Source organism: Martes martes, assembly GCF_963455335.1.
Source record: "Martes martes genome assembly, chromosome: 12".
In the NCBI taxonomy this organism is placed as follows: Eukaryota; Metazoa; Chordata; class Mammalia; order Carnivora; family Mustelidae; genus Martes; species Martes martes.
The window spans coordinates 68382044-68409949 of NC_137900.1; the positions used below are offsets into that span (position 1 = coordinate 68382044).

At 36.5% G+C, this 27906-nt stretch overlaps 1 protein-coding gene across 1 annotated transcript in view; it reads left to right on the forward strand.

Moving 5' to 3' along the window:
* SMC2 (structural maintenance of chromosomes 2) overlaps window positions 1-27906 on the forward strand; it is a 62294-nt gene that overhangs the window by 23955 nt on the left and 10433 nt on the right. Inside the window, exons 15-22 of the mRNA XM_080820127.1 lie at window positions 1205-1409; window positions 10987-11122; window positions 14179-14303; window positions 17768-17961; window positions 18957-19100; window positions 22701-22895; window positions 25126-25326; window positions 27317-27433. Coding sequence (XP_080676253.1) covers window positions 1205-1409; window positions 10987-11122; window positions 14179-14303; window positions 17768-17961; window positions 18957-19100; window positions 22701-22895; window positions 25126-25326; window positions 27317-27433 — 1317 coding nt within the window. The remainder of the gene's footprint in view (window positions 1-1204; window positions 1410-10986; window positions 11123-14178; window positions 14304-17767; window positions 17962-18956; window positions 19101-22700; window positions 22896-25125; window positions 25327-27316; window positions 27434-27906) is intronic.

The following is a 27906-nucleotide window of genomic DNA, read 5'->3' on the forward strand; positions in this document are numbered from 1 at the left end:
AGGATACCCATTCAGCTGCTGAGGTGGATCTAAAGTGATACAGCTATTAGTAAAAAAATAAAAAATAAAAACAAACCCCAAAGGAATACAAGGCAGTACATTTAAAAGGCAATTATAGTTGTGTAACATTGGATAATAGCATGAAGCCAGCCCTAATGTTCAGCAGTATTACCAGTTTGTTATTGAGCAGACATTCCAAGTGCATCAGTTGAAAGGACAGTTCTGTGAAACCTAGAAATGCATGTATAATTAAGCTACAAAATGGATATTCAGTGTTCTTGCTGATATTGAGAAGTCTTTAATGAATTACTTCAAAATGCGGTTGTATTGACCTGTATACTCTCAGCAGAAGGAAAATGAGTGCCGAGTAATTGAAAGGTGGTGTTTCTGGTTAGTGCTTTGTTTACTTTGAAAAATCACCATTGGGTCTGGAAGGTTTTGGAAGTTACTTCAGCTTTTAGCCAAGTCCTAGTGTAAGAAGTAAATCGTGGTTTCAGGTAGCAGCAAAAATAATTCTACCAGGTCCCTTAGCCAAACCTTTTTAATGGCTGCTGCTGTGTCAGAGGGCAATGCTGAACATTTGTTATACAGAGCTCCTTTCATTTTGATTTCTCTTGCTGTTACTAAGCTCCTTAAAGTATGCTTAGTTGTTTTAAAAAGACGAGCAGAGTACACATCAACAAAGGTTGAGAAGAGGCAGTTGGATCAAAATAAAACACTGAGGGATTTAAAATTTTTTTGCCCTTACAATTGTTAGTTGTGTTTTTCTGTAACTGACAGGTAGCTGCTCTAGCGTGTTTAATTTGAGTGAAAAAGTATTCACTATAGAGTAAATAAATTAATACTTGAAATAAAACATTTTATATAATTGTGTTGATCTAGCAATTGCTGTATTTTAACTAGGAGAATGTGTCCAAATAGTCCATTTTGGATTTAGAAACTTGGTAGTGGCTCCTGCTTAATAGACACTGTCATAATGCCTAGTGCTTTAAATATTTTACTTAGCCATAGAAGTTTCAATATTTAAACTTCAATTTTTTTCTAAAACTCTGGAGTTTTCCATAGTATTTTAAAAAGTTCAGAAGGAGCTTTAGTGCTAGGTGAGTAGTACTTAAATTTCTAGTATACTGGTTCTGTTTTGTAAAATCATATTTGAAAGAAAAGGGGTAGTATGTACTGTGACATATCTGTTGTTTTCCCACAGGTTGGTCCTAACAATGTTCATGTGGCTCTTTCCCTGGTTGAATACAAGCCAGAACTTCAGAAAGCAATGGAATTTGTCTTTGGAACAACATTTGTTTGTAATAATATGGATAATGCAAAAAAAGTGGCCTTTGATAAAAGGATAATGACTAGAACTGTAACTCTCGGAGGTGAAATATTTGATCCTCATGGGACATTGAGTGGAGGTAGGTTGCTTTTTTGTTTATTTACAAAGAATAAAAATAGGTAATGTTTAATTCATTCTTTGTCAGGTGCTGTACATATTTGCTTTTTTTTTTCCTCGTTCATTCCTTACAACTCTTCCATAAAGGTAGTTTTATTACTTTTCCCATTCTTTTAGGGAATGAAATGGAAATTAGAAGAAATTTAGTAAGTCATTTAATAGCAAACAGTGTTAGAACTAGTATTTTAACTCAGAATTGTATTTCAGAGCTAATGTTGAACTGCTACTAAATATTCTTTCCACTGTATGTTTATTGAGAACTTAGATATGCCAGGAACCATACCATTAGTTTATTGAATGGTTCAATAGTTCTAGGAGATAGGTAAGATTGTAAAAAGGAGAATCAGAAAACAGTTCTTAAGCATATCAGTTTACTAGTGATTTAAATATCTCTAGTAAACTGATATGCTTAACTGTTTTCTGGAAAGATTTATGGAGTTGACTTTTTATTTATTTTTAGGGTTCGTTGTGGTTTTTTTTGGGCTTTACTTTTGGACTTAAACCTAAATGATGAAAAAAGGTAAAAATAAATAACTAGAAAGATACACAAGATATGAGACAAACAGCAACAAAAGGAAAAGCCTAGAAGATAAGATTAATACTCTAATGTACTCCATGTATTAAAAGTAAAAGGGAACTGGAACTTTCTTGTACCATACACTAAAATAAACTCTAAATGGTTGAAAGACCTAAATGTGAGACAAGACTCCATCAAAATCCTAGAGGAAACCAAAGGCAGCAACCTCTTTGACCTTGGCCACAGCAACAACTTCCAAAACACATCTCCAAAGGCAAGGGAAACAAAAGCAAAAATGAACTATTGGGACTTCATCAAGATAAAAAGCCTTTACACAGCAAAGGAAACAGTCAACAAAAATTAAAAGGCAATGTACAGAATGGGAGAAGATATTTGCAAATGTTTTATCAGATAAAGGGCTAGTATCCAAAAATCTATAAAGAACTTCTTAAACTCAACACCGAAAAAAACCAAAAAATCCAGTCAAGAAGCAGGCAGAAGAAATAAGAACAGACATTTCGCCGAAGAGGACATGCAAATGGACAAGAGACGCATGAAGGAAAAAATTCTCTACATCACTTGGCATCAGGCCAATAAAATCAAAACTAAATGAGATACCACCTCACACTGGTCAGAATGGTTATACTTAACAACTCAGGAAATAACAGATGTTGGCAAGGATGTGGAAAAAGGGAGACTGTCTTATACTATTGGTGGAAATGCAAACTGGTGCAGCTATTCTGGAAAATAGTATGGAGGTTCCTCAAAAATTTAAAAATAGAGCTACCCTACGACCCAGCAATTGCACTACTGGGTTATTTACCTCAAAGATACAAACGTAGTGATCTGAAGGGGCACAAGGACCCCAATGTTTATAGCCGCAATGTCCACAATAGCCAATCTATGGAAAGACCCCAGATGTCCATCGACAGATGAATGGATAAAGATGCGTTATATGTGTATGTACGCACACGCACGCACACACGTGCAAATATTACTCAGCAACCAAAAAGAATGAAATCTTGCCATTTGCAATGACATAGAACTAGAAGGCATTATGTAGAGCAAAATAAGTCAGAGAAAGATGAAAATTATGATTTCACTTGTGGAATTTAAGAAACAAACCAATGAACGTAAGGGAAGGGAAAGGAAAAATAAGGGAAATAGAGGAAGGCAAACTATAAGAGACTTAACCCTAGGAAAAAATGGGGTTTGCTGGAGGGAAAGTGGGGTTGTTGGGATAACTGGGAGATGGGCATTAAGGAGGCACTTGATGGAATGAGCACTGGGTGTTATATGCAACTGGTGAATCACTAAATTCTACCTCTGAAAGTAATAATACAGTATATGTTAGTTAAATTGAATTTAAATAAACAAATAACAGAACAAAAAAGTAAAAAGAATCATGCAATATTGATTGTATTTTTCTTTTATATTAAATTTTATTAAATTTTAATTTCAGTATAGTTAAAATACAATGATACATTAATTTCAGGTGTACAATTTATTGATTCAACAATTTCATGCAGTACCTGGTGCTCATCCCAACAACTTCTCTCCTTAATCCCTGTAATACATTTCACTGGTCACCTTACCAACCCTCTATCTGGTAACATCAGTTTGTTCCCTATAGTTTAGAGCCTTTCTCGGCTTATCTCTCTTTCTCTCCTTTGTTTCTTAAATTTCACTTAGCTTTATATTTCCTGTTCTATCCATGTCTTTGCAAATGGCAAGATTTCCTTCTTTCTTATAGCTGAATGATATTCCATTGTGTTTGTGTATGTGTGTATATGTATGCACACATACATACACCACCTCTTCTTTAGCCATTCTTCAGTTGATGGACAAGTGGGCTGGTTCCATAATTTGGATATTGTAAATAATGCTGCAGTAAACATAAGGGTGCATGTATCCCTTTGAATTAGTGTTTTTGAGTTTTTTGTGTAAATATCCAATGGTGTGATTGATAGATCATAGGGTGGTTCCATTTTTAACCTTTTGAGGAACCTCCATACTGTTTTCCACAGGGGTTGCACTAGTCTGCATTCCCACCAACAGTGCAAAAAGAGTTCCTGTTTCTTTACATCCTCTGCCGCACTTGTCTCTTATGTTTTTCATTTTAGCCATTCTGACAGATATGAGGTGATACCTCATAGTTTTGATTTGCCTTTCCCTGCGGAGTATGTTGCGCATCTTTTCATTTGTCTATTGGTCATCTGTATTTCTTATTTGGAAAATGTCTCTTCATGTCTTCTGCTCATTTTTAATTGGATTTTTTGAGTTTGGGGTGTTGAGTTTTATTAGTTTTTTATATATTTTGGATACTAATCCTTTATCAGATATGTCGGGTGCAAATATCTTCTCCCATTCTGTAGGCTTTTAGTGTTGTTGGTTATTTGCTGTGTGGAAGCTTTTTATTTTCATGTAGTCCCAAATGTTTATTTTTGCTTCTATTTCCCTTGCCTTGAGAGATGTGTCTAGAAAAATGTTGCTATGACCTGTATCAGTGACATTACTATCTGTACTGTCTTCCAGGAATTTTATGGTTTCAGGTCTTAAAGCTCCGTCTTTATAACCTTTACTCTTAGAACTGCTTTTTCTCTATCCTAAAAGTTTTGGACTGTTGTGTTTTCATTTTCATTTGCTTTTTTCTTTTCTTTTTTTTTTTTTTTTTTTAAGATTTTGTTTATTTACTTGACAGACGGAGATCACAAGTAGGCAGAGAGGCAGGCAGAGAGAGACAGAGAAGCAGGATCCCCGCTGAGCAGAGAGCCTGATGCGGGACTCGATCTCAGGACCCTGGGATCGTGACCCGAGCCAAAGGCAGAAGCCCCAACCCACTGAGCCACCCAGGCGCCCTCATTTGCTTCTATGTATCTTTGGATTTCTTTGATTTTTCTGGCTGACGCATTCATTATTTAGTAGCATGTTTTTATCCTCCATGTATTTGTCCTATTTGTGGACTTTTCTTGTGCTTGATTTCTAGTTTCATAGTGTTGTGGTCCGAAAAGATGCATAGTAAAACTTCAGTCTTTTTGAATTTGTTGAGACTTCTTTTGTGACCTAATATGTCATCTGTTCTGGAGAATTTTCCTTGTGTACCTGAATAGAATGTGTATTCTGCTATTTAGGATGAAATGTTCTGAATATATTTGTTAAATCCATTTGTTCCGGTGTGTCCTTCAAAGCCACTGTTTCCTTGTAGATTTTCTGACCAATCTTTCCACTGATGTAAATGGGGTATTAAAGTCCCCTGCTATTATTGTATGACTGTTGATTAGTTCATTTATGCTATTAACTGTTTTATATATTTGGGTACTCCCATGTTGAGTGTGTAAATATTTACAGTTGTTCAGTCCTTTTGCTGGATAGTCCCCTTTATTATTATATAGTGTCTTTGTCTCTTATTATAGTCTTTGTTTTAAAATTTGTTTTGACTGATACACGTTGTCTATTCCAGCTTTCTTTTGACATCCATTTGTATGATAAATGTTTCTCCATCCCCTCACTTTCAACTTCAGGTGACTTAGGTCTGAAATGTCTCTTACAGGCAGCATACAGATGGATCCTTTTTTTTTTTTTTTTTCTTTTTAATGCATTCTGTCACCCTTTTTCTTTTGATTGGGGCGTTTAGTCCATTGGCATTCAAAATAATTATTGATAGGTATGTATTTATTGCCGTTTTGTTACTTGTTTCTGAAGTTTTTCTCGTCCTTGCTCCTCTTTCTTTCATGTATGCTGGTTTTCTGTAATGATACTATTTGCATTCCTTTTTCTTCCTTTCATTTCTTTTAGTGGTTTTAAATTTTTGGCTATCTTTAGGTTTGTATATAATAACTTTTGCATGTAGCAGTCTATATGAAGAAACAATTTGCTTAAGTTTGAGCCCATTTTTACTGTTCTCCTCCCCACATTTAGGTATTTGGGTATTTTACATCCTTGTGTTTTGGGAATTCCTTGTATTTTTTTTTTTTTTAAGAAATATTTTTATTACTTCTGTGTTCCCTACTTTCTTGCTGTCACTTTGGTCTTTCCTTGCTAGTCAGTCTCTTGCAGGTCTGGTGTAGTGGCCATGAACTGCTTTAATTTTTGTTTTTCTGTTTCTTTCTCCTTTTATTCTGAATGATAGCCTCGCTGGATAGAATATTCTTGGCAGCATCTTTTTCTCATTCACTTTCAGTATTTCGTGCCACTCCCTTCTGGCCTTCAAAGATTTTGCTGAAAAATCTGTTGATAGCCTTCCGTAGTTTCCCTGATAGATTACTGTCTTCTTTTGTCTTGATTCTTTTAAAATTTAGACATCTTAATTACAATATGTCTTCATGTGGATCTGATTTTGTGGATTTTTGGGGGGTTTCTTCGTCTCCTGGGTCTGGTTATCTGTTTCATTCCCCAGATTAGGGAAGTTTTTAGGTATTATTTCTTCAAACTTTCTACCTCCTTTTCTCTCTCTTACTCTTCTGGGATCCCTACAGTATGAATGTTACTACACTTAATGGAAATCACTGGTTCCCTAAGTCTATTTTCTTTTTGCATAATTCTTTTTTCTCTTTTAAGGTTGATTATTTTCCATCCCTCTTCTAGGTCATTAATTTGCTTTTCTGCTTCTTCCAGCCTCTTGTCTGTTGCATCATGGGTATTTGTAAACTCATTTATTGCACTTTTCATCTCTGATTGGTTCTTTTTCTTTATTTCTGTGTTAAGGGTCTCATTGATGTCTTCCACTTTTTTTTCAAGTGCAATACCTTTATGATCATTACTTTAAATTCTCTTTCAGGGCACCTGGGAGGCTCAGTTGGTTAAGCATCTGTCTGAAGCTTAGGTCATGATCCCAGGATCCTGGGATCAAGCCCCACATTGGGCTCAGTGGGGAGTCTGCTGCTCCCTATGCCCCTCCCCTCTATTTGTGCACTCACGCGCTTGTTTTTTTTTTCTCAAAAATCTTTAAAATTAAATAAATTCTCTTCCACTCATGTTACTTGTATTTGTTTTGCTTGGATCTGTGGCTGTGGCTTAGTTCTGTTCTTTAGGACAGATTCCTCTGTCTTCTCATTTTGTTGACGTTTGTGCCTATTTCTCTGTGTTAGGAAAGTTCTCTCCTATTGTTGATGGTAATGGCTTGATGGAGAAGAGGTCCCTATAGTGCCCAGCAGTATAGTGTCCCCTGTTCTCCAGGACCCAGTGTTCTGGGAGTGTCTGCATTGTGTCCCGCCCTCTTATCCTTCAAGTCTGTTGTCTGCAGAGGCTCTCTTTGCCTATTGTGGGCAGTATTTAGTCCCTGGCCTGAATGTGGAGCATTTTTAACTAGGTGTGCTCTGGTCTTTTTGTGAAATGAGACCTGTTGCCAGTGGAACTGAGGCCCTGTAAATTCCCACGTTGGGAGACACGGTGTTGCCAGGGCTTTGGACTATTCTTCTGGGGGCGGGAACCTCCTATTCTGGGCCTGAGGCAAGAGTGATTGGGAAGGCGGAATCCACCTGAGCATGGGAGTTGGAGTTTTGGTGTAAGAATGTTAGGTAGCAGAGGAGCCTGGGTGGCTCAGTGGGTTAAGGCCTCTGCCTTCGGCTTGGGTCATGAATCCAGGGTCCTGGGATCAAGCCCCACATCGGGCTCTCTGCTCAGCAGGGAGCCTGCTTCCTACTCTCTCTCTGCCTGCCTCTCTGCCTACTTGTGACCTCTGTCTGTCAAATAAATAAAATCTTTAAAAAAAAAAAAAAAGATAGCAAGTGTTTGCTGGGTTGGTTCCCACAAGTGTCCCTGTGTTTATACTGAGAGGTGGGAGAGGGAAATGATGCCTGGTCATTCCTTTGTTCTAGGAGGGGGCCTCTTTGTGAATACTGCCTCTCTGGGACATGCTTCCAGATGAGGTCACAACCTCCCCACCACGTCCCCTGGTGCTTCTTAGAAAGCTGTTACCATGCTGTTTGTTGGTAGGCTGTTTTCCCCACTCTGTCCAAAGAACAATACCCTTGGGGCTCTCCCAGAGCCAAGCATGCTGACCTTTAAAACTATAGGTTTAAAGCTCTGCTGGTTGCCATAACTCATGAAATTTGGACCCTCTCACTTCTGAAGCCAGTTGTTATGGGGATTTGTCTTCCCTGTGTGGCCTCCTCTCTGTGCTAGGCCAGTTCTGACCACAGCTCCTTACCCCACCACAGTCGCTGTTTCTCTCCCAAATCACACCTCCATACTTCCTACCTTCTTTGGTGTAGTCTCTTTTCTGCCAGTCTTCAGGTCAATTTCTGGGGTATTTTGGATGATTTCATAGTTATCTAGTTGTATTCATGGTATGAGGTGAGCCTAGGGTCCTTCTATTCTGCTTTCATCTTCCATGCAAATCTTGGAGGTAGGTTTTATATCATTATGTTCTCAAAACTTTGGTAAATAGGATGGGACTTTTTTGTTTTGTTTTTTAAAACAGGAAATTGTGGGTTCAGAATGACTTGATCCAGAGTTTTATTTCTAATTTAAGAATTGGGTTTTCTTTTGAATACCTACCGTGTCACAGCTATTTAATTAAATATGGAGAAATTAGGGGCGCCTGGCTGGCTCAGTTGGTTAAGCAACTGCTTTCGGCTCAGGTCCTGGTCCTGGAGTCCCAGAATCGAGTCTTGCATTGGGTTCCCAGCTATGCAGGGAGTCTGCTTCTCCCTCTGACCTTCTCCGCTCTCATATTCTCTCTCACTCTCTCTCTCAAATAAATAAATAAAATCTTTTAAAATAAATACGGAGAAATTATAAAATGTCTCAGCCTTCAAGGAGTTCATACTGTAATGATCAGTCCTGTTGTCCTGTTGCTTTTTTAAAATTTTTCTCAAGTCTAGTTTTTTTTTTCCCCCCCTCTTGCATTTTGCCCTGTTAGGATATTCTAGCCACTGGAAATTTTTTTTTAATTCAATACATTTTTGCCCTTGTTCAGGAAATGTTAAGTTCTAATTTGGGTATATACCACTACATCTGTGAAAAGTAAATCAAAAAAATTAAATCTGTCCTTGAGAATAAGGATTTTTTTTTGTCTGTGTATAACTCCTTTTAATTATCTCTTCTTGTAAATTTATAGTTGCAGAGAGAAATTTAACTTGCTCAACCAATACACTCTCCTGTATAGAAGTCTGAGCTAGTCCCCAGAGTTTTTAAAATAAAATCTTTCAAGCATTTTCCCCCCAATAGACCGCTTTTTATCAATAAAATTAAAATTGTTGGAGCAGTTTGTGTCACTTAGAATTGGGATGACTTCATACAACAAAAACCTCAAATGTGGCTTAAACAGGTTTTTCTCACATGACCAGAACTCCAGAGGTGGGCAGTCTAAAATTGGGACATTTGTTTTGGGAAGTCATCAAAAGCACGACTCCTTCTACTTCCTGGTCTGCCATTTTTAGCCTTGATTGTAAGATGGCTTCTGTACTTCAGACGTTGCATCATTGACCTTGAGGATGTGTGGAGGCAAATGGTCTTGAGTATGAACCAGCATCCACAGTCCCTAGGAAAATTCCCATTAGCAGGAACTTTAATACATGTAGGATTTATGTCTCAGACATACTCCTGTCCTTCTGTATCAATGTAGGCACACAGTGATGAAACTTAACTTCTCTCCACTGTTGGAGAATCTTCTTATTCTAAATTTGCCACATTGAGTTTCCAGATCTGTGTTGAGTGATCAAGTAACTAACAAACCCTAAATAGTACTTCCTATGTAACAGGCAACATTGTGAGACTGTGCCGTCCAGTACAGTAACCATATGCGGCTCTTACACTTAATTACGATAATTAAAGTTAAATGAAAATAATTTCCTCGATTGTCCTAGTCACATTTCAAGGACTCTGTGACCACAGATAGTTAATGGGTAACTGGGCAATGCAGATACACATTTCTATTACTTTATGAAGACGTATTCTGAGAGCTTTAAATAATGAACTCTTTTCATTCTTATAGCAGCTATGTGGTAAGTATATTGCTATCATCTGCAGTATACAGTTGTGGCAACTAATGTGCAGAGTGGTTAAATAACTTGTGGGTAACTGGCAAAGCCCAGGATTTGAATTCAGGTTATCTGTTTTCAATGTTTATGCTTAACCAAATCAAGAGACTGTATAATGCCTGTGACTTAATTTCTTTTTAGGCCAAGGAGACAATAGCTGTGAAATGAATTCCAGTATATACAATAAGAGGATTAGTATCTATAATTGGAGGATTAAGAGAGATGATATATTTTTAATTATGTAAAATATAAGAAACGTTTTAGATTTCATTGATTTGGATGTTCTTGAAGTTCCTACTTTAGGGATGGCAGAAATATCCCTGTATGGTATTACCAAAGTGCTCATATAGCATTGCTAATTGACCTTTGCATTCTCCCATCAAACCTAGAGTTTTCTTGCCAACATAACCTATTATTGTCAGACAATTATAGTTGCTAGTAAAGTGAAACCAATTTCCTCTGCTTCCTCTGCTATATCAAAGTTTAGGCCAGGTTAGGATGTGGTAAAAAATAGCCCCCAAATCTCAGTCACTTATAATAAGTACCATAATTATGCTACTTTTACCTGTAGGTCATTTATCTCTTTGTTCATTGTTACTCTCTTTCTGGAATCCAGGCTGAGGGAAGAATAGCCCCTACTTTGAACATGCTTTTCTCAGGGGGGAGGGAAAACAAATGGTGAATTATGTGCTGTCTTTTAAAGCTTACTTTCAAAAGAGGCACATTTTCCATTTCATTGGTCAGAGCAAACCACATGGCTCAGCTGATATTGGAGAGGAAAATGGCCCTGAGAGGAATGGGCCCAGTAGGAAGGGGCAGTGATTATTTTGAATAAACAATCTATCACATCTGCTTACAAGTATTTTCTTATCAAGTATGTATGCCCTAAGATTCCACTGATAAAATGAGTTCTTATCTTTATAAGCTTACTATAAAAGATTAGCTATTGAATCTTTTCAAGTATAATTCTTAGAAAGTTTTTGTCTACTAAATATGCAATAACTTAATGTCTAAGGCCTGTTACAATTTATTTCTATCAGGTGCTCGATCCCAGGCAGCTTCTATTTTAACCAAGTTTCAAGAACTCAAAGATGTTCAAGATGAACTGAGAATCAAGGAGAATAAGCTACAGACTCTAGATGAGGAATTAGCAGGTCTTAAAAATACAGCTGAAAAGTAAGACTTTTGTCAGATTAAGTTATATTTCTGTGTTCTTTTTGGTCAAAGACTCCCATGGTAGAAAATGAAAGAATTTTATCTAAAGAAATACAACTTCTGCCTTTTTTCATAATATTCTCGGTTTTACTTGAATAAATTATGAGTTGGTAACTTGCATATCAGTTTTTTACTTTTTCTGATAAAAATAATGTCTTTCTTATAAGGAAATAGGGAAAGCTAATTAAACAAAAGGAAGAAAAAAAAAACCAGCCAAATATTTTTCTTTCCCTGTTGAGATATACTGTTAACATTTTACTGGGATTGGTGGGGAAATCCATAGATACTCTGGAGATTGATACCAGAGGATACTGGAGTCCTTGATTTAAATTATGAACAGTATAGCATCATTTCAGATGCCAACATTAAGTTTAGCAGCTTATGGCTGTCCTGTAGATAATAAAGATCACTGGGTTGCCTACTGAGGAAGTAAACAAGTTCATGTCAGAAAGACACTGTTAAAGTATTTCCTTACAGTGTTTGTTCTGTATGGGTGTGGATATGGGTATGCATGTGTGCTTCTCAACATTACTTCCGTTTGTGTATGATATGGGTAGATACATATTTTTATTTTTTTGCAATTGGGATCATGCTATTTAATGTAACTTTTTTTAGGTCAGTTAATGTTTTTTACTACTGAGTGCCTCCTGTTTGCCAAGTACTCTTCTAGGAGTGGGAATGTAGCAGTAAACCAAACAGATAAATCTCTTCCTTCTTGTTTTCATATACATAGTTGGGAAAACAATAAAAAGAGTTAAATTGGTAAAACATTAGATAATGCTAACTCCAAAGAGAGGAAAAATGCCACAAACTTTAAAAGTACATTATTTGAATGTTTCTAAGTTTTTCTAGTCTCTTTGAAGATGCCAAATGGGAACAGAATTAAAATTAAAACCGAAGATTTTATTCAGAATTCACAATACTGAATAAAGGTTAAAATATATATGCTAACAAGCTTGAAATATATAAATATATATATATATATATATATATATATATATATATTTGTACATTTTAAGCATTCATCTTCTGAATTACCAAAGCTTGGAATAGTGCCAAAACTTTTTTGGAATACTATACATATGGAAGAGATGGTCATAATCATTCTAAGATAGAAATTTTATCAAAATGCCCACTTTCAAACATATATGTAAAGTCTGCTTTTGCCTTCACTAACATAAATTACCAAGAAGTGAATGAAGTTTTCTCCATGAAAAAGATGGGAAGATTACTGAGATCTGTGGAAGCTTTGGCAAGGCAGTGAATTTGTAGTTGTATTTGGCTTGGAACTGTTAAATGATCCAATACTGGTGGATAAAGTTATTTTGCAGAATTGTCTTCTGGACTGATTGTGGCACTGAGGTCAAGGAAAGGAAATAGATTCTTAAAAATAATGAGAGTGGGAGGCACCTGGGTGCCTGAGTCAGTTAAGCATCTGACTCTTGATTTCAGCTCAGGTCTTGATCTGAAGATTGTGCATTCAAGCCCTGTCTTAGGCTCCATGCAGGGCGTGGAGCCTACTTTTAAAATATGAAAGTGGAAAGGTCTTAAAGCCATTCTTTCACAGACCATATTAGGAAAATAGCTTCTTACTTCTTTCAAATTTCTGCACTCCATGTTTTTTTTTTTATTTTTTAAAGATTTTTTATTCATTTATTTGACAGAGATCGCAAGTAGGCAGAGAGGCAGGCAGAGACAGAGGAAGGGAAGCAGGCTCCCCGCCGAGCAGGGAGCGCGATGCGGGGCTCGATCCCAGGACCCTGGAATCATGACCCGAGCCAAAGGCAGAGGCTTTAACCCACTGAGCCACCCAGGCGCCCCCTGCACTCCATGTTTTTAAAATGAATTGAGAAATGGCTTGAAAATTATGGCTTTAATTGCTGTCAAGCATTCTCAGGCAAGAATACTCTAGGGAGTATTTATGTTTTATAAGTTGCTTCCTTCCTTTTTCCTCAGACCTCATGAATTTCTAGTGCCAAGCTTCTTTGTGAATTTATTACAGCTTGAAATTTCACTGCAGCTGAATTAGCTAAATACCTTCCAGAGAAAGAATTTTCAGCAGCTAGAAATGGGCTAGAATTTTAAGATTTGCAAGAAGAGCGCACTGTAATGTTTAAATTAAGTACTGTACCTTTTTGAACTATTGGTCTCATTACAAAATTTAGGGGAACTATGTGTAATATTTGAAAATGGGAATTGATAACCAGATTTTTGAAATTTTGTGTGGTGGTTACATTTTTTTTTTTTTTTTAAAGATTTTATTTATTTATTTGACAGACAGATCACAAGTAGGCATAGAGGCAGGCAGAGAGAGAAGGGAGGAAGCAGGCTCCCTGCTGAGCAGAGAGCCCGACGCGGGGCTCGATCCCAGGACGATGGGATCATGACCCGAGCCGAAGGCAGCGGCTTTAACCCACTGAGCCACCCAGGCGCCCCTGGTGGTTACATTTTAATGTGTTTTTGTGGTGGGGAGCTATTGTGGAGTTTTTCTTGGTAAGGATCAGTAGGAGAGACTTTTTTTTTTTTTTTTTAAGATTTTATTTGTTTATTTGACAGATAGAGATCACAAGTAGGCAGAAAGGCAGGCAGAGAGAGAGGAGGAAGCAGGCTCCCTGCTGAGCAGAGAGCCCAATGCGGGGCTCGATCCCAGGACCCTGGGATCATGACCTGAGCCGAAGGCAGAGGCTTTAACCCACTGAGCCACCCAGGTACCCCAGGAGAGACCATTTTTAAGGGAACCTATTTATTCTAAGGTTATTTTTAGTGTTTTCTAAAATTAAGAGTATATCTGTAAATAGTTATTATCGGTATTGGTCATTCAGAGTCCTTTACCTTCAGTGACCAAATCAGACTTAAATTTGATGTGTCAAAAACAAGAGTCATCAAAACTCTTCTTTAGTGGCATTTTACATTGTTTATATTGTGAGCTTATTTTAGGAAGGAGCCTGTAGTTTAAATGCATATCTCAAATATCAGAAAAGTTGTGATCATTTATTGTGAATTTCTCTTTTTCTAAGGTATCGCCAACTAAAACAGCAGTGGGAGCTGAAAACCGAGGAGGCAGATTTATTACAAACCAAGCTCCAGCAAAGCTCGTATCATAAGCAACAAGAAGAATTAGATGCTCTTAAAAAAATCATTGGTAAGATAAAAACATTCTGTGCTTAACCTTACTTTAGATATTTTAGAGCTCCTCTTTATTATATATTTATTTGAATTAATCACTCTAAATATTTGTATTATTACAATATTATTATTATATTGCCACGTTCTGCCCATTTCCAACAATATACATTTCCACCAGTGGCATCTGAAAGTTCTCATTTCTCCAAATCCTTTCTTTTCTCAAAAGACTTAAATATCTCCAATCTGATTGTTCTGAAGAGATAGCACATTAGTATTTTAACTTGCAGATCCTTGATTTGCTGGTGAAGCTTGGGATCTATGTATGTTCCTTGGACCTTGGACCTTTTGGTTTCTACTATTCTGAATTTTCTTTTGAGTTGTTTATAGTTTGTTTCTATTATGCTTATACTTAAGAGTTCTGATTTCTTGTAGATTATCTGCTTTACTAATATCTTTTGGTTTATGTGCTTGTCTTTTAACTTTATTTATAGTATTTTTGTTAAACGGAAATTTCAAGTGTTTGACATAATTCACTTTATAGCCATCTCTTCCCCTAATTTTAAGAACTTGTCTTATACTTAATTAGAACTTAATTGTATATGGTAGTTTTAGTTTTTCTCATTCTTTAGGTCAATGTTCCCACTAATAGATTTCTTCCCCTTTTATAAAAGTAAAAATTAGCCCATTTTGTTCACCCCCCCCAATCTCTGCCAACCATTCATCTGTTCTCTGTATGCATTAGCTAGGCTTTTTAAAAATTGGTTAAGATTCCATATGTAAGTGATATTGTATTTCTCTTTTTTTCACTTAGCAGAATGTCTTCAAGGTCCATCCATATTGTTGGAAATGTCAAGGTTTACTGGCTGAGTAATATTCCATTGTATATTACATGCATACATTATCTTGATCTGTTCATCCATGGGTGGATGCTTAGGTTGTTTCCATATCTTGGCTGTTGTAAATAATGCTTCAGTGACCACTGGGGTGCATATATATATTTTTTTGAGTTAATGTTTTGTTTTCTTCAGATACCCAGAAGTGGAACTTTTATTTAGATCATACCTATTTTTTTAATTATTCGAGGAACTTCCATACTGTTTTCCATTGTTGCCACGCCAATTTGCATTCCCACCAGTAGTGTGTGAGTGTTCCTTTTTCTCCATGTCCTCTCCAACACTTGTTATTTCTTGTTTTTTTTTTAAGATTTTATTTATTTATTTGACAGAGAAAGAGAGATCACGAGTAGGCAGAGAGGCAGGCAGAGAGGGGGAGCAGAGCAGAGAGCCCGATGTGGGGCTTGATCCCAGGACCCTGAGCTCTTGACCTGAGCTGAAGGCAGAGGCTTAACCCACTGAGCCACCCAGGCAGCCCTATTTATTGTTTTTTGATAATAGCCCTTCTAATAGGTGTGAGATGGTATCTCATTACAGTTAGGATTTTTATTTTCCTGATGCTTAGTGATGTTGAGTATCTTTTCATGGCAACTGTTGACTGTGTCTTCTGTAGAAAAGTATGTATTCAGATACTGTACCCATTTTTTAATCAGACTGTTTGACTTTTTCTTTTGAGTTGTATGGGTTCTTCATGTATTTGGGATATTAACCCCTTATCGATAAATGATGTGCACATATTTTCTCTCATTCATTAGGTTGCCTTTTATTGATGGATTTTTTTGCTCTTGCTTTTTAGTTTGATATTGTCCACTTATCTTTGCTTCTGTTGTGTTTGCTTTTAGCGTGAAATCCAAAGAAAATCACTGCTAAGACCAATGCCAGGGAGCTTATCACTTACATTTTCTTCTAGGAGTTTTATGGTTTCAGGTCTTACATTCAAGTCTTTAATCTATTTTGAGTGAAGTTTTATGTGTAGTATAAGGTAGTCGTCCAGTTTCATTCTTTTGCATGTGGCTGTCCAGTTTTCCTAGCACCATTTATTGAAGAAACTGCCCCTTCTTCATTGTATATTCTTGGCTCCTTTGTCATAAATTAATTGACCATACATGCATGGGTTTATTCCTGGGCTCTGTTTTGTTCATTGACTGATGTGTCAGTTTTTAATGCCAATTCCATACTGTTTTGATTACTATAGCTTTGTATTATTGTTTAAATCAGGAAGTATGATGTCTCCACCCTTGTTTTTTCTCAAGATAGCTTTGGCTACTCAGAATCTTTTATGATTCCATACAGATTTTAGGATTGTTTGAAAAAATGCCATTAAAATTTTGATAGGGATTTCAACAAATCTGTGGATTGCTTTGGGTAATACGGACATTTTAACAGTATCCTCCCAATTCATGAGTACAGCATATGTTTCCATTTATTTGTGTCTTTTTCAATTTCTTTTATCAGTGAGTTAAAGTTTTCTGTGTATGTGTCTTTCTACCTCCTAGGTTAAATTTATTCCTAGGTACTTTTTTCTTTTTGATGCAATTATAAGTAGGATTGTTCTCTTAATTTCTCTGACAGTTCATTATTAGTACATAGAAACAGATTTTTGTACATTGATTTTTGTATCCTACAACTTTTTTGAATATGTCTATTCTGACAGTTTTTTATTGGAGTCTGTAGGATTTTATGTATATAATATGTCATCTACAAATAGAGATAGTTTAACTCCTTTCTAATTTGGATGCCTTTGTTTGTTTCTTTCACCTTATTGCTCTGAGTAAGTCTTCTAGTAGTATGTTGATGAAAAATGGCAAGAGTCCTTCTTGTCTTGTTTCTGATCTTAGAGGAAAAACTTTCAGCTTCTCAGTATTGAATACAATGTTAGCTGTGGGCTTGTCTGTATGGCTTTTTTCATGTTGAGATACATTTCATTTATAACCACTTTGTTGAGTTTTGTCATAAATGGATATTGAAATTGGTCTAATGTTTTTTCTGCATCTGTTGAAAACATGCTCTTTATCCTTCATTTGGTTAATATGGTGTAGCACATTGACTGCAAATGTTAAACCAGCCTTGCATCCTTGGGATATATCCCAGTTGATCATGGTGTATCATCCTTTTAATGTATCGTTTAATTCAGTTTGCTAATATTTGCTGAAGGTTTTTGTGTCTGGGTTCATCACGGTTTATTAGACTGTAATTGCCACCCCCCCCAGTGTTCTTGTCTGGTTTTGATATCAGGGTAATGGTGGCCTTATGAGTTTCGAAGTGTGCCCTCCTCTTCTGTTTTTTCAAAGACTTTGAGGCTAGGTATTAAATCTTTGAATGTTTGGTAGAATTCACCAGTAAATGGATGGATGGTAAATCAGATGGATCACCATTTGATCCTGGACCAGGTAGGATCTGTATTTCAACATAACATTTCTAGAATAGGGTTGGAACAGTTAATGTTTTTAAATTTTAAGCTCCGGTTTTTCAGGCCATTTCTCCTTTTAAAATAAGGTGAATTTATAAGGCTTTTGTAAACCATTATCTATAACTTCTAATAGTTGGAGGACCTCATTTAGCCACATTTGCCTACTTTATGATGCAGAGGAAAGTGAGGAGACCTTAAAAAACACCAAAGAAATCCAGAAAAAAGCAGAAGAAAAATACGAAGTATTGGAGAATAAAATGAAAAATGCAGAGGCTGAAAGAGAGCGAGAACTGAAGGATGCTCAGGAAAAACTGGATTTTGCCAAAACGAAAGCAGATGCTTCTAGTAAGAAAATGAAAGAAAAACAACAGGTAATAACCTTTCTTGAAGTGGAACTAATCTTTTATTGTCAATATAGACCTGAGGGTGGTAGAGCTTCTTTGCTGGCCTTACTCGTCAGTATTCACCGCAATATCTAAAAGCACACTGTGCCGCTTCGGGAAATAAATTATTCATCTTCTAAGTCAAAAGACATTTTGCTGAAAGCCTTGTAATGTAGGGTCATAATTATAAGGATGGGTTGTATTGTCTTGGTAATTTTAGAGAAAGAGCAAAATTGCCTTTTTGTAAATGCTTCACTTAAGAGTAGACCAAAAGCTTGTATCCTGTAGTAGAGCTAAGTCATGTTGGCTTCAGTGGTGACCTTTCTAATTTGATGATCATCTATGAATGGATACTGTGGAAAGATGGATATAGTACAAAGCATGTTAGATTTACAAAGTGCCATTCAGTTATGGGTGGTGATAACTGCTTTTATCTTTTGGATGGTGCCAGAGCTGGAACTTGAACCTAGTTTTTACTGTCTCTGAAGGCTGTGCTCTGAATCACTTTTCTAGACACTTTTATTTAAATCTATTTTTCCTCCTATTCTGTCACTAAATACCTGCACAGAGTATCTTCTAACAAACTAAAGGGTATAATGGAAAAGAAGAAAATTGAGAAACTTTATTTTTTCCCGACATTGAGTAATTATGTTTTAAAAAAGGCTTTTCCTCTGCTAATTGATCTCTTATGTAGAATTCTGTATTTATCTCCATAGGACTAAAAGGATAAAGGAAATAGTTTATGCTAAGTTCTTTGAAGTTGTAAAAACTACATACATTTGTCTTTTTTTTTTTAATGTAGGAAAATAAATTCCCTTTCTCCTTCCTTCTTCAGGGGAAACAGTTTACATGTGTTTTGATAGTTGAATAACTAAGCTGTGGGTCTTACCTGCATGAGAATCTTACTGATTTTATTGACATGTATATAGTCATTTTTCAGTAATTAATAGCCTATTGATTGTGTAGATAATGGTTTCTTACAGGAAGTTGAAGCTATCACTCTGGAGCTGGAAGAGCTCAAGAGAGAGCATGCATCCTATAAGCAACAACTTGAAGCTGTAAATGAAGCTATCAAATCCTATGAAGTACAGATTGAAGTAATGGCAGCTGAGGTGGCTAAAAACAAGGTAAAGTTTACTTACCATATTGGAGAAATAGCAAGACAAAAACTATGTGGTAATTCAAATAGGCAAAGTGTAAATAAAAAAATGACTACCGTAGGAGTTTGGAATGGTGTGGGATTGATCACTAAAGAGTAGAGAGAATGCTAAGTGATCATAGGAACAGCAGATATGGGGAATAGCCATTACCACCCAAAGGGCTGAGTGAGTGCATCCATGGAAGGAACAAATTTGGCAAAGAGCCTCATTGTATTTGTAGGGCTGAAAACCAGATCTAGTTAGAGAAGACATAACTGTGGCCCCCTGGTGGTGAAGTTTGCTGACACGGTGAAGCCATCCATAGGGAAATGCCACATGGGATGTCAGGGGAAATTGGCCATGTGAACATGCTGCAAAGCCCTGCTCCCCTTTGCCCCTCTGCTGGATGTCAGGGCAGCCGTGCAAGCTCCTGGCCCTGGCACTGACAAACTTACCTTTGAGAAAAGCATGCCAGAACTGGGATGTAAAGCCTCTTTCTACAGTTTCCCTACAGTATCCTTTACTGGTGAGGCTTACTACAGTTGATGCTGGTGGGGGAGAAATGTTCTGATATCAGAAGCGGGGAAGTAAAGGATGGATTTAGGGCTGAGGGGATTTCACATGATATTCTGTCATCCGCAAATTCATAGTGGGTAGGTCTTTATTAGAGATTGTCTGTCATGAATATTGGCTATTCTCTTGTCCCCCTTTCTTTGATTTTGACTTTGAATTGTTTGTTTCATATTGAGGTATAATTGATAGGTATTAGTTTCAAGGATACAGCCTAATGATTTATTTGTATATATTGCAAAATGACCACCCCAATGAGTCTAGTTGACATCCACCACTGCACAGTTATGAGTTTTTTTCCTTCTGATGAGAACTTTTACGATCTATTCTCTCTTTTACGATCTTTTCAATGTACAGTACAGTATTACTGACGGTAGTCACCATGTTGCTGGATTTTTCAGTCATGTTGCTGTTGATACTGTTGGTAAATGATATCCTTGATTTTCATGTTAACTGAATGTAGATAGCTTTCAAAAAGGGAGTTTCAGGGGCACCTGGGTGGCTCAGTGGGTTAAGGCCTCTGCCTTCGGCTCAGGTCGTGATCCCAGGGTTCTGGGATCGAGCCCCATGTTGGGCTCTCTGCTCAGCAGGGAGCCCTGATTCTCCCTCTCTCTCTCCCTGCCTGCCTCTCTTCCTACTTGTGATCTCTGCCTGTCAAAATAACTAAATAAAAAAAAAAAAAAAAAAAAAGGGAGTTTCATTCATTTGATCTTCACTGTGAGGTTTTTGCCTGCCTTGTGTCATCTACGTCTACATTTTCTTTTATGTTTTTCCTTTGAAATGATTGTTTTAATTGTAGCATATGATGATTTGGAAAGTAGGCCTTTCGTCTTCATTCTCTTCGTGACTAAATTCAAATTTTTTTTGTTTTTAACACCTTGACAAATCAATAGAATAACAGTTTTTATTCTTTGAAATTAAGAGATAAAAAAATGCTTCTCAGCTTTGTGTTTTTGTGTTGCTTATTAAATTTTCTCGTTTCTCTTCAGTTTCTATTTTGCCTCCAAAGTAAATTTTAGTTTTAATTAAAAGTATCTAGTTTTTTTCTGATTTGTCTTAATCTCGTATTTTTCATTTTAGCCTTCCATATTTTCTGCTGTCTTTCGTGGACATGATGTTATAGAATTTTTTTAAAAATTAGATACATGTTTCTAAAGATAAATGTGAAAATAAATTAGCTACTCCATTCTCAATCTAAATAAAGTCAAAGTCAGAACATGTACCTATTTCCATTTCTCTTTATGGGAAAGTTTAAAATGGTGGTTCTTTCAGGCTCTGCATTCTAAATTGTTTCCTTTCCTTGATAAGAGTATCAAAGGACACTCCCAGGAGGCTATGAAAAGAAATTGCTTACTAACTAATTAGACAAAATGAAAATTTCATTTCTGTTCAACCTTAGTGACAGACTTCTTATTATAAAAAAAAGACTAAAATAGTCAAAACTGCAATGCAATTTTTTTTTAAAGATTTATTATTTGAGAGAAAGCAAGCATAAGCAGGGGTAACTGCAGAGGAGAGGGAAAAGCAGGGCTCCCCACGGCTCCCCATTGAGTGGGAAGACCAATGCAGGCCTTGATCCCAGGACTCTGGGATCAAGACCTGAGCTGAAGGCAGACGCTTAACCTACTTAGCCACTCAGACACCCCTGCAAGGCAATTTTTAACCTGTAGGCATGAGGGAATCTTCATAAACATGTTTTTTTTTTAGATATGGTAGTAGTTAATAAACCCATGTCTGTTATTTTTCCCTTTGGATAATATCACCAGAGTATTTTTCACTTTCTTTTCTTGTTCTTCAAAGGTTTCAAAAAGCTAAAATACCTTTAGGTTTTTGTATGAATGCCATGATTTATTTTCCTTCCTCAAAAGACCTCTAATGACACAGATTAAACATTATAAGGAAATTAAAGCACTTTGAGCACATTCAGTAACCCGAGCATAACATTATTTTTGTTGCTCAAAATGATCATTTCCTAATGAGCATTAATAAAAAGTCACTAAATTTTTTATTTGTGTGTGTGTGGTTTTTTTTAAAGATTTTACTTATTTATTTGACAGAGATCACAAGTAGGCAGAGAGGCAGGCAGAGAAGGGGGGGAAGCAGGCTCCCCGCTGAGCAGAGAGCCCGATGTGGGGCTTGATCCCGGGACCCTGAGATCTGAGACCTGAGCCGAAGGCAGAGGCCCAACCCCCTGAGCCACTCACGTGCCCTTATTTGTGCATTTCATCTTGAAGAACCATTCTTATTTAGAGGCTTGTAGCAGGTTGTCCTACTTAGGTTTTTACCTATATATGAGTTGAACTAGGTTTTTTTGGTTTAGACATTTCTGTGAGTTCTTTTAAGATCTAGAATGAAGCAAAGGAGTTTCTGGGGGAAGGGTTTGGTGACAGACTGAATTGCAGTTATAATTACCACTTTGGAGATAGAATAGCTTCAACCTCGGGAAGTAGGGGGATAATAAAAGTCAAAGCAAAAAAGTTTGTCTTTGTGCCACAGACCTATCTGTTCAAAAAAGTTTCTCTTTTATTTTTCTCTTTTGACCCCTATGCTAGAACCAAACATTATTACCTTCAATTGTCACTGGTAAATATGGCTTATATCTGTTGAAGGGAAAAGTAGAAAGCCCCAGCCAACATTCTCCCCCTCCTGGTAAATGATATGTGGGGATCTGTCATATCTTCCTGTTAACTACCAAAAAAATGCCACTTTTCTGAGACTTCAAAAGTTAGATTCCTATAGTCCCTCCTCCCCCCTGCAAGTTGATCCCAACTAAGCTGTATCCAGTAGAAACTTTTTTGCTTCCAGAATGAACACTGCATCTTATTACTACTGGTAGAACAAGTTTTCTCCCGTATGTAAATTAGTCATTTTAACAGGGATATAATATGTAGAGGGTTAGGTGACCATCTGCTTATAATCACAATCCCAATTACCCAAAAGTTTGTTTGGTGATCTTTTAATAAACTAAAAATACGTCCATATTACTTTGCTATATGTTGTTTTCAAATTATGTTTCAGGAATCTGTAAATAAAGCTCAAGAAGAGGTGACCAAGCAAAAAGAAGTGATAACAGCCCAAGACAACGTAATTAAAGCTAAATATGCTGAAGTAGCAACACATAAGGAACAAAACAATGATTCTCAGCTTAAAATTAAGGAACTGGACCACAACATCAGCAAACATAAACGGGAAGCTGAAGATGCTGCTGCAAAGGCATGCTGTGTTGTTTATTTTTACCCATAATCAGATTTTTGCTTCTGAGCTGTTGAAATATTCTGGTAAACTGTTCAATGAAGAATTCAGTGTAAATGGCAAAACTGCTGTGTAACAGAATTTTGATGCTTACAGCTATTTAAATAGCTTCTCAGCAATGTTCATTTTCACCAAATGGCATAAATATTTTGTTTCTAAATTTCAGGTACTTATCCCTATCTGCAAGATGTTTTTACCAAATAGTGGTCTCCCATGGAACTGACCGTTTTTTAATCCCCAAATATTCATAGAACTATTACTATATTAGTAGTGATAATATATATTATTTACCTTATTTCAAAATGAATTAAAAACTCACCAAAATATATATACAGGCAACTTCTAAAATGAGGACTTAATTGGCTTCCGGATGTCCTTGTGAGGATCAGTACTGTCAGTTTTGCAGCCTCATCTGAAATCTGATGTTTTGCTAAGCAGCTATCTTTTTAAGGTTATCTCCGTTTTTTGGGTCACTCTTTAAAAGTTTCTTCCTTCTATGTAACACAGTGTCTTAAATACTTTAAAGAGAATACATGCTTTTGCAGAAACTCATTACTTAAGAGGCTGCATGCATGAAATCTTAGTAATTCACCTTTCATGTTTTCTGATGAATGTTGAAGTTTGTTCCCTTTTAAATCTTCTTTAGCACCTTAAAAGTAGAAGAGATTTAACTTCAAAAAAGAACATACAGAACAGTCACCCCACCCTCTGAAAAAGCCATGTGTGCCTGTTCAGGTTCATGACTTAGTATATTTTTCAAATTTTTACTAAAGATTTTATGTATATGACAGAAAGGGATACAGCAAGAGAGGGAACACAAGCAGGGAGCAGGAGAGGGAGAAACAGGCTCCCCGCTGAGCAGGCAGCCCAGTGTGGGGCTCGATCCCAGGACCCTCGGATCAAGACCTGAGCTGAAGGCAGACACTTAACGATTGTGCCATCCAGGCACCCCTCATGACTTAGTTTAAAAAATATGTATTCTTTTATAGTCACATCATTAATATCCTAATATTTTGTTATTACTTATTTCCATTAGCCTGGTAGCCTGGTATTAGTGGATTCACTGAAATATTACCAATGTTAATATTACTGTTAATAATTTTTTATAATTGAAAATGCCAGTAGTGGTGATTGTTGGGGGATTTTATTTATATAGTTAAGGAAGTGAAAAGGAGATTCACAAGTGGAACTGCTAAAAAGTCAAGGAATTTTTGAAGTATGTAGTTTACCAAGTATTTATTGCATACCAATTAGTATCAGATAGTAGGCCAGGCACTAAAGATAAGGATAAGCAAAACGTACCCAGAGTGCCTTCATAGAGCTTACAGATCAGCAGGGAAGGCAGACTGGAAATGATCATCTTTGGAGCCTGGAGGTGAGACTGTACTCATGGAATTAGTAAGGATAAATAAATTGACAAGGATTAGATTCTACCAACCAACCTTAAACAATTTTAGTAGAAGAAAGTCTTCCTTAAGCACTATAATTTAAAATTTTTAACTATTTATAGTATATAAAGTACATTTCTATGCCTTGTCAAAAGAGCGTGGCTAAGAGAATAGTCATTGTTTAGGGCGGTTTTTTATTTAATAATTCTCAAAATTGTCAGTCAGTCAGAATTAGGCTTCCACAAATTTACCAAATCTAAGACTTAAGTATTTCTATAAGAATTTTAACTTTTACAAGTTGTTTTTGAAGCAATTGATTGAGTTTAGTAAAATCTGAAGGAGGCTTATCTGGGTTATATTTCATTCTAATGGAGGTATTTTACATATGCTTTCTATAAATATGTGTGAGCTGCTGGCTCTTCTTCTGAGGCTTAAGTAATAGGAAGATCTTTTTTTTTGAGAATATCCTCCAGGAAAAAAAATTCATACTTAGTATAGGTTTCCTGTTAACAATAAACCTCAGTTTTTGTAAATGAGTCATTAACTTAAAATTACTAAGTACTTAACCTTTTTTTAAAAGATTTATGTGAGAGCATGAGCACAGGGAGGGGCGAGGGAGAGGGAGAGAATCCTCAAGCCGACTCCCTGCTGAGTTTGGAGCCCAAGACCCTGAGATCATGACCTGAGTCAAAACCAAGAGTCAGAGGCTCAATCAACTGACCAGGCAGGCACCCCCACGAAACTGGTTTTTAAATGTCTATTTGTAAACAATGATAGATGCTTCTATTAACCTCTGTGGCTAGGTCTCTAAAATGCTGAAAGACTATGACTGGATTAATACAGAGAAACACCTCTTTGGGCAACCTAATAGTGCCTATGATTTCAAAACCAACAACCCCAAAGAAGCTGGTCAGAGACTTCAGAAGTTGCAAGAAATGAAGGAGAAACTGGGGAGAAATGTCAACATGAGAGCTATGAATGTTCTGACAGAAGCTGAAGAGCGGGTAAGTCCTTTTCCTTTGACTGTCTGGCCACCTGAGTAGCTTTGATGGCTCCCTCTGACCCCAGCAGTAGTTAATGGAGGAAATCTTTTTCTTGATGCCCTTCATACTAAATTAATTTCTGTTTTTCCCTTTTCAGTTCTTTTCTTATTATTTTGCATCATCAATTATTTATATATTCTGTTGTATATAAGTTTTCTATTGGTTTTTCCATGAACATATTCTACCCTTTTCTTATTCTTGGTGTAAATAAAAACTATACTTTCTGTTCTGGTTAACTTCTCACTTTCTAATCTTTCTTTCACTTGCCTTGAAAGGGCTTTGAAAAATAAGGTGCACTCTGTTGTCTGCCTCCTTACCAGTCATTCCATAGCTATTGTCTTCCTTTTGACTCTAGGGTATAATAGAATCATTACACAAGTAATGACTAATAGTGTTATATGCATAAGCACTCCTCTACTAATCTGTATGTCCAGCAGCATCTTCTCTTTTTAATGCTCACTTACTTGATAATGTTATCCATCTCCCCACCCCGACAAAACTTCTCTAGTCTGACATGTTAAAAGAAAAATCCACAGGGGAAAGCAGTCTGTATTCTTGACAGCTCTATAGGAAAGCCCTCTGAGTAATTTTATATTATGCCCTATACCTTCTTTAATTTTGCAAAATTCTGTTTGAGTTTGTATCACAGAGTTATGAGAGGTCTTTAAAAGTGGTAATGCTTATGAACTCAATTACCTTTAAGAAGTTTTGCTATAATGGGGTTTTTTGGTAATTGTTATTGACATTAGTATCTACAAAGAATCTATATTGTGTTAGATACCAAATAGGCTAATAATGCTCATGTTGTGATCTATCTATAAAATGTTCCGGCTGATTTTTATTTCTCCATTAAAACTTTGCAATATATGCCATATTTGTGGAGGAAAATCTTCAGTCTGAATTTGAACTGCATATCATCATGAAACTTATTCACTTGTTTGCTCTTATTAGATAAGGATAACTGGTCTAATATTTTTTAAAAGAATTCTCCACCTGCCATTTCCTTACCAGAGGGAAAGCTCTTTTGTTAAGTAAGATGGCCTTTTTTGTTGTATTTTGTGTCTGTTCAAATAAGAAACTACATGGAATTACGCAAGAAATAAGAGGAAATTGTAGAGAGGAGGTTTTAGGAGCTTGGGCATAAAGCAGAAAGACAGCAAGGGAGCGAGCAGGACTGACTGGAATTTTTGAGGAAGAATTTGGAGCCTCCTCTTAGGCTTTGAGGAGAAATGAGTTAAGAAGACTTTTAGAAAGTTCTGCTGCTACTCAAGGTGTAATTATCCCTCTGCAGCCTCCCTCAGTTTTTTTTTTTTTCAGTGAGTTACCACATAAACCAGGAAAAGACCACTCTGAAGATGTGATGTTTGAGCTGAAATTTGAGGCACCAATTATGTCAGATACAGAGAAAGAGCATTCTGGGAAGGGAGAACAATGCAGGGGCTAGAAGGCTGTAATGAGCTTATTATGTTCAAGGAACTGAAAAAAAGACCATATCGCTGGATCAGGGCGAGGAGTGGGATGCCAAAAAGTCAGAAAGAAGGGCTGAATTATGTAGGACTCATATATCATGATGAGGAGTTGAACTTATGTGTCACTGCTTAGACTGACCTTAAGAGGAAAGCATGCAGGGCTACTTTTGAGTTTATACATATGACACACTTCCTTTTTTACCTTGGCTACTAGAAAGATCTGGTGGAAGTATTAGTGGAATCAAAATATTTAGCTTGTTCTATAAATTCTCAATAATAGCAACTAAATTTTACCTATAGGTGATATATTTATTACTTTCTTCATGATTTGGTTTACATTATGACCCTTAATACAGTTTATTTTTCTGGTAAACAGGAGTATATATTAATATATAAAAACTTAAATCTCTTTTCCTGACTGAATTCTAGAATGTAAAGAAAATTTTATATTTTTCCTTTAAGTATGCTTTTTATCTTACTAGTATAATGACTTGATGAAGAAGAAGAGAATCGTAGAAAATGACAAATCCAAAATCCTTGCAACTATAGAAGACCTTGACCAGAAGAAAAACCAAGCCCTGAATATTGCTTGGCAAAAGGTATTTGAACAAAAATATTATCATTTATTTTATATGAGGCAAGGATGAAGAATATTGTCAGGTTTATACACGGAGATGAATTTAAGATGGCTGATTTATGTTTGATTGAGGTACACACTCATGCCTTAGTTAAGACCTTCTAGACTTTTAAATCTATCTGTCCTTTTGGACTTGACTGCTACCGATTTGCAAAGGTAAGTTTGTGTCCCTCCATCATACTCTGACAGTCTACTTCTTTGGTTCCTAGGTTAAATTTCTAACTTTTTAGATTTCTTTATTTTTCATTTTTAACTTTGTTTCCATGTCTATGTTACTGTCAAAGGAGATGCCATTTGTCTGAAACCTTAGATTCTGTCCAATATCTGCCATATCCCACTGCTTGAAGCTGGAAGCAGTTTCAGTTTTGCACTAGGGAAGCTCTAATTGTTGGAAAGCACCTCCCAAGGACGGCCCCCTTTGGTTCTAACTTCCTT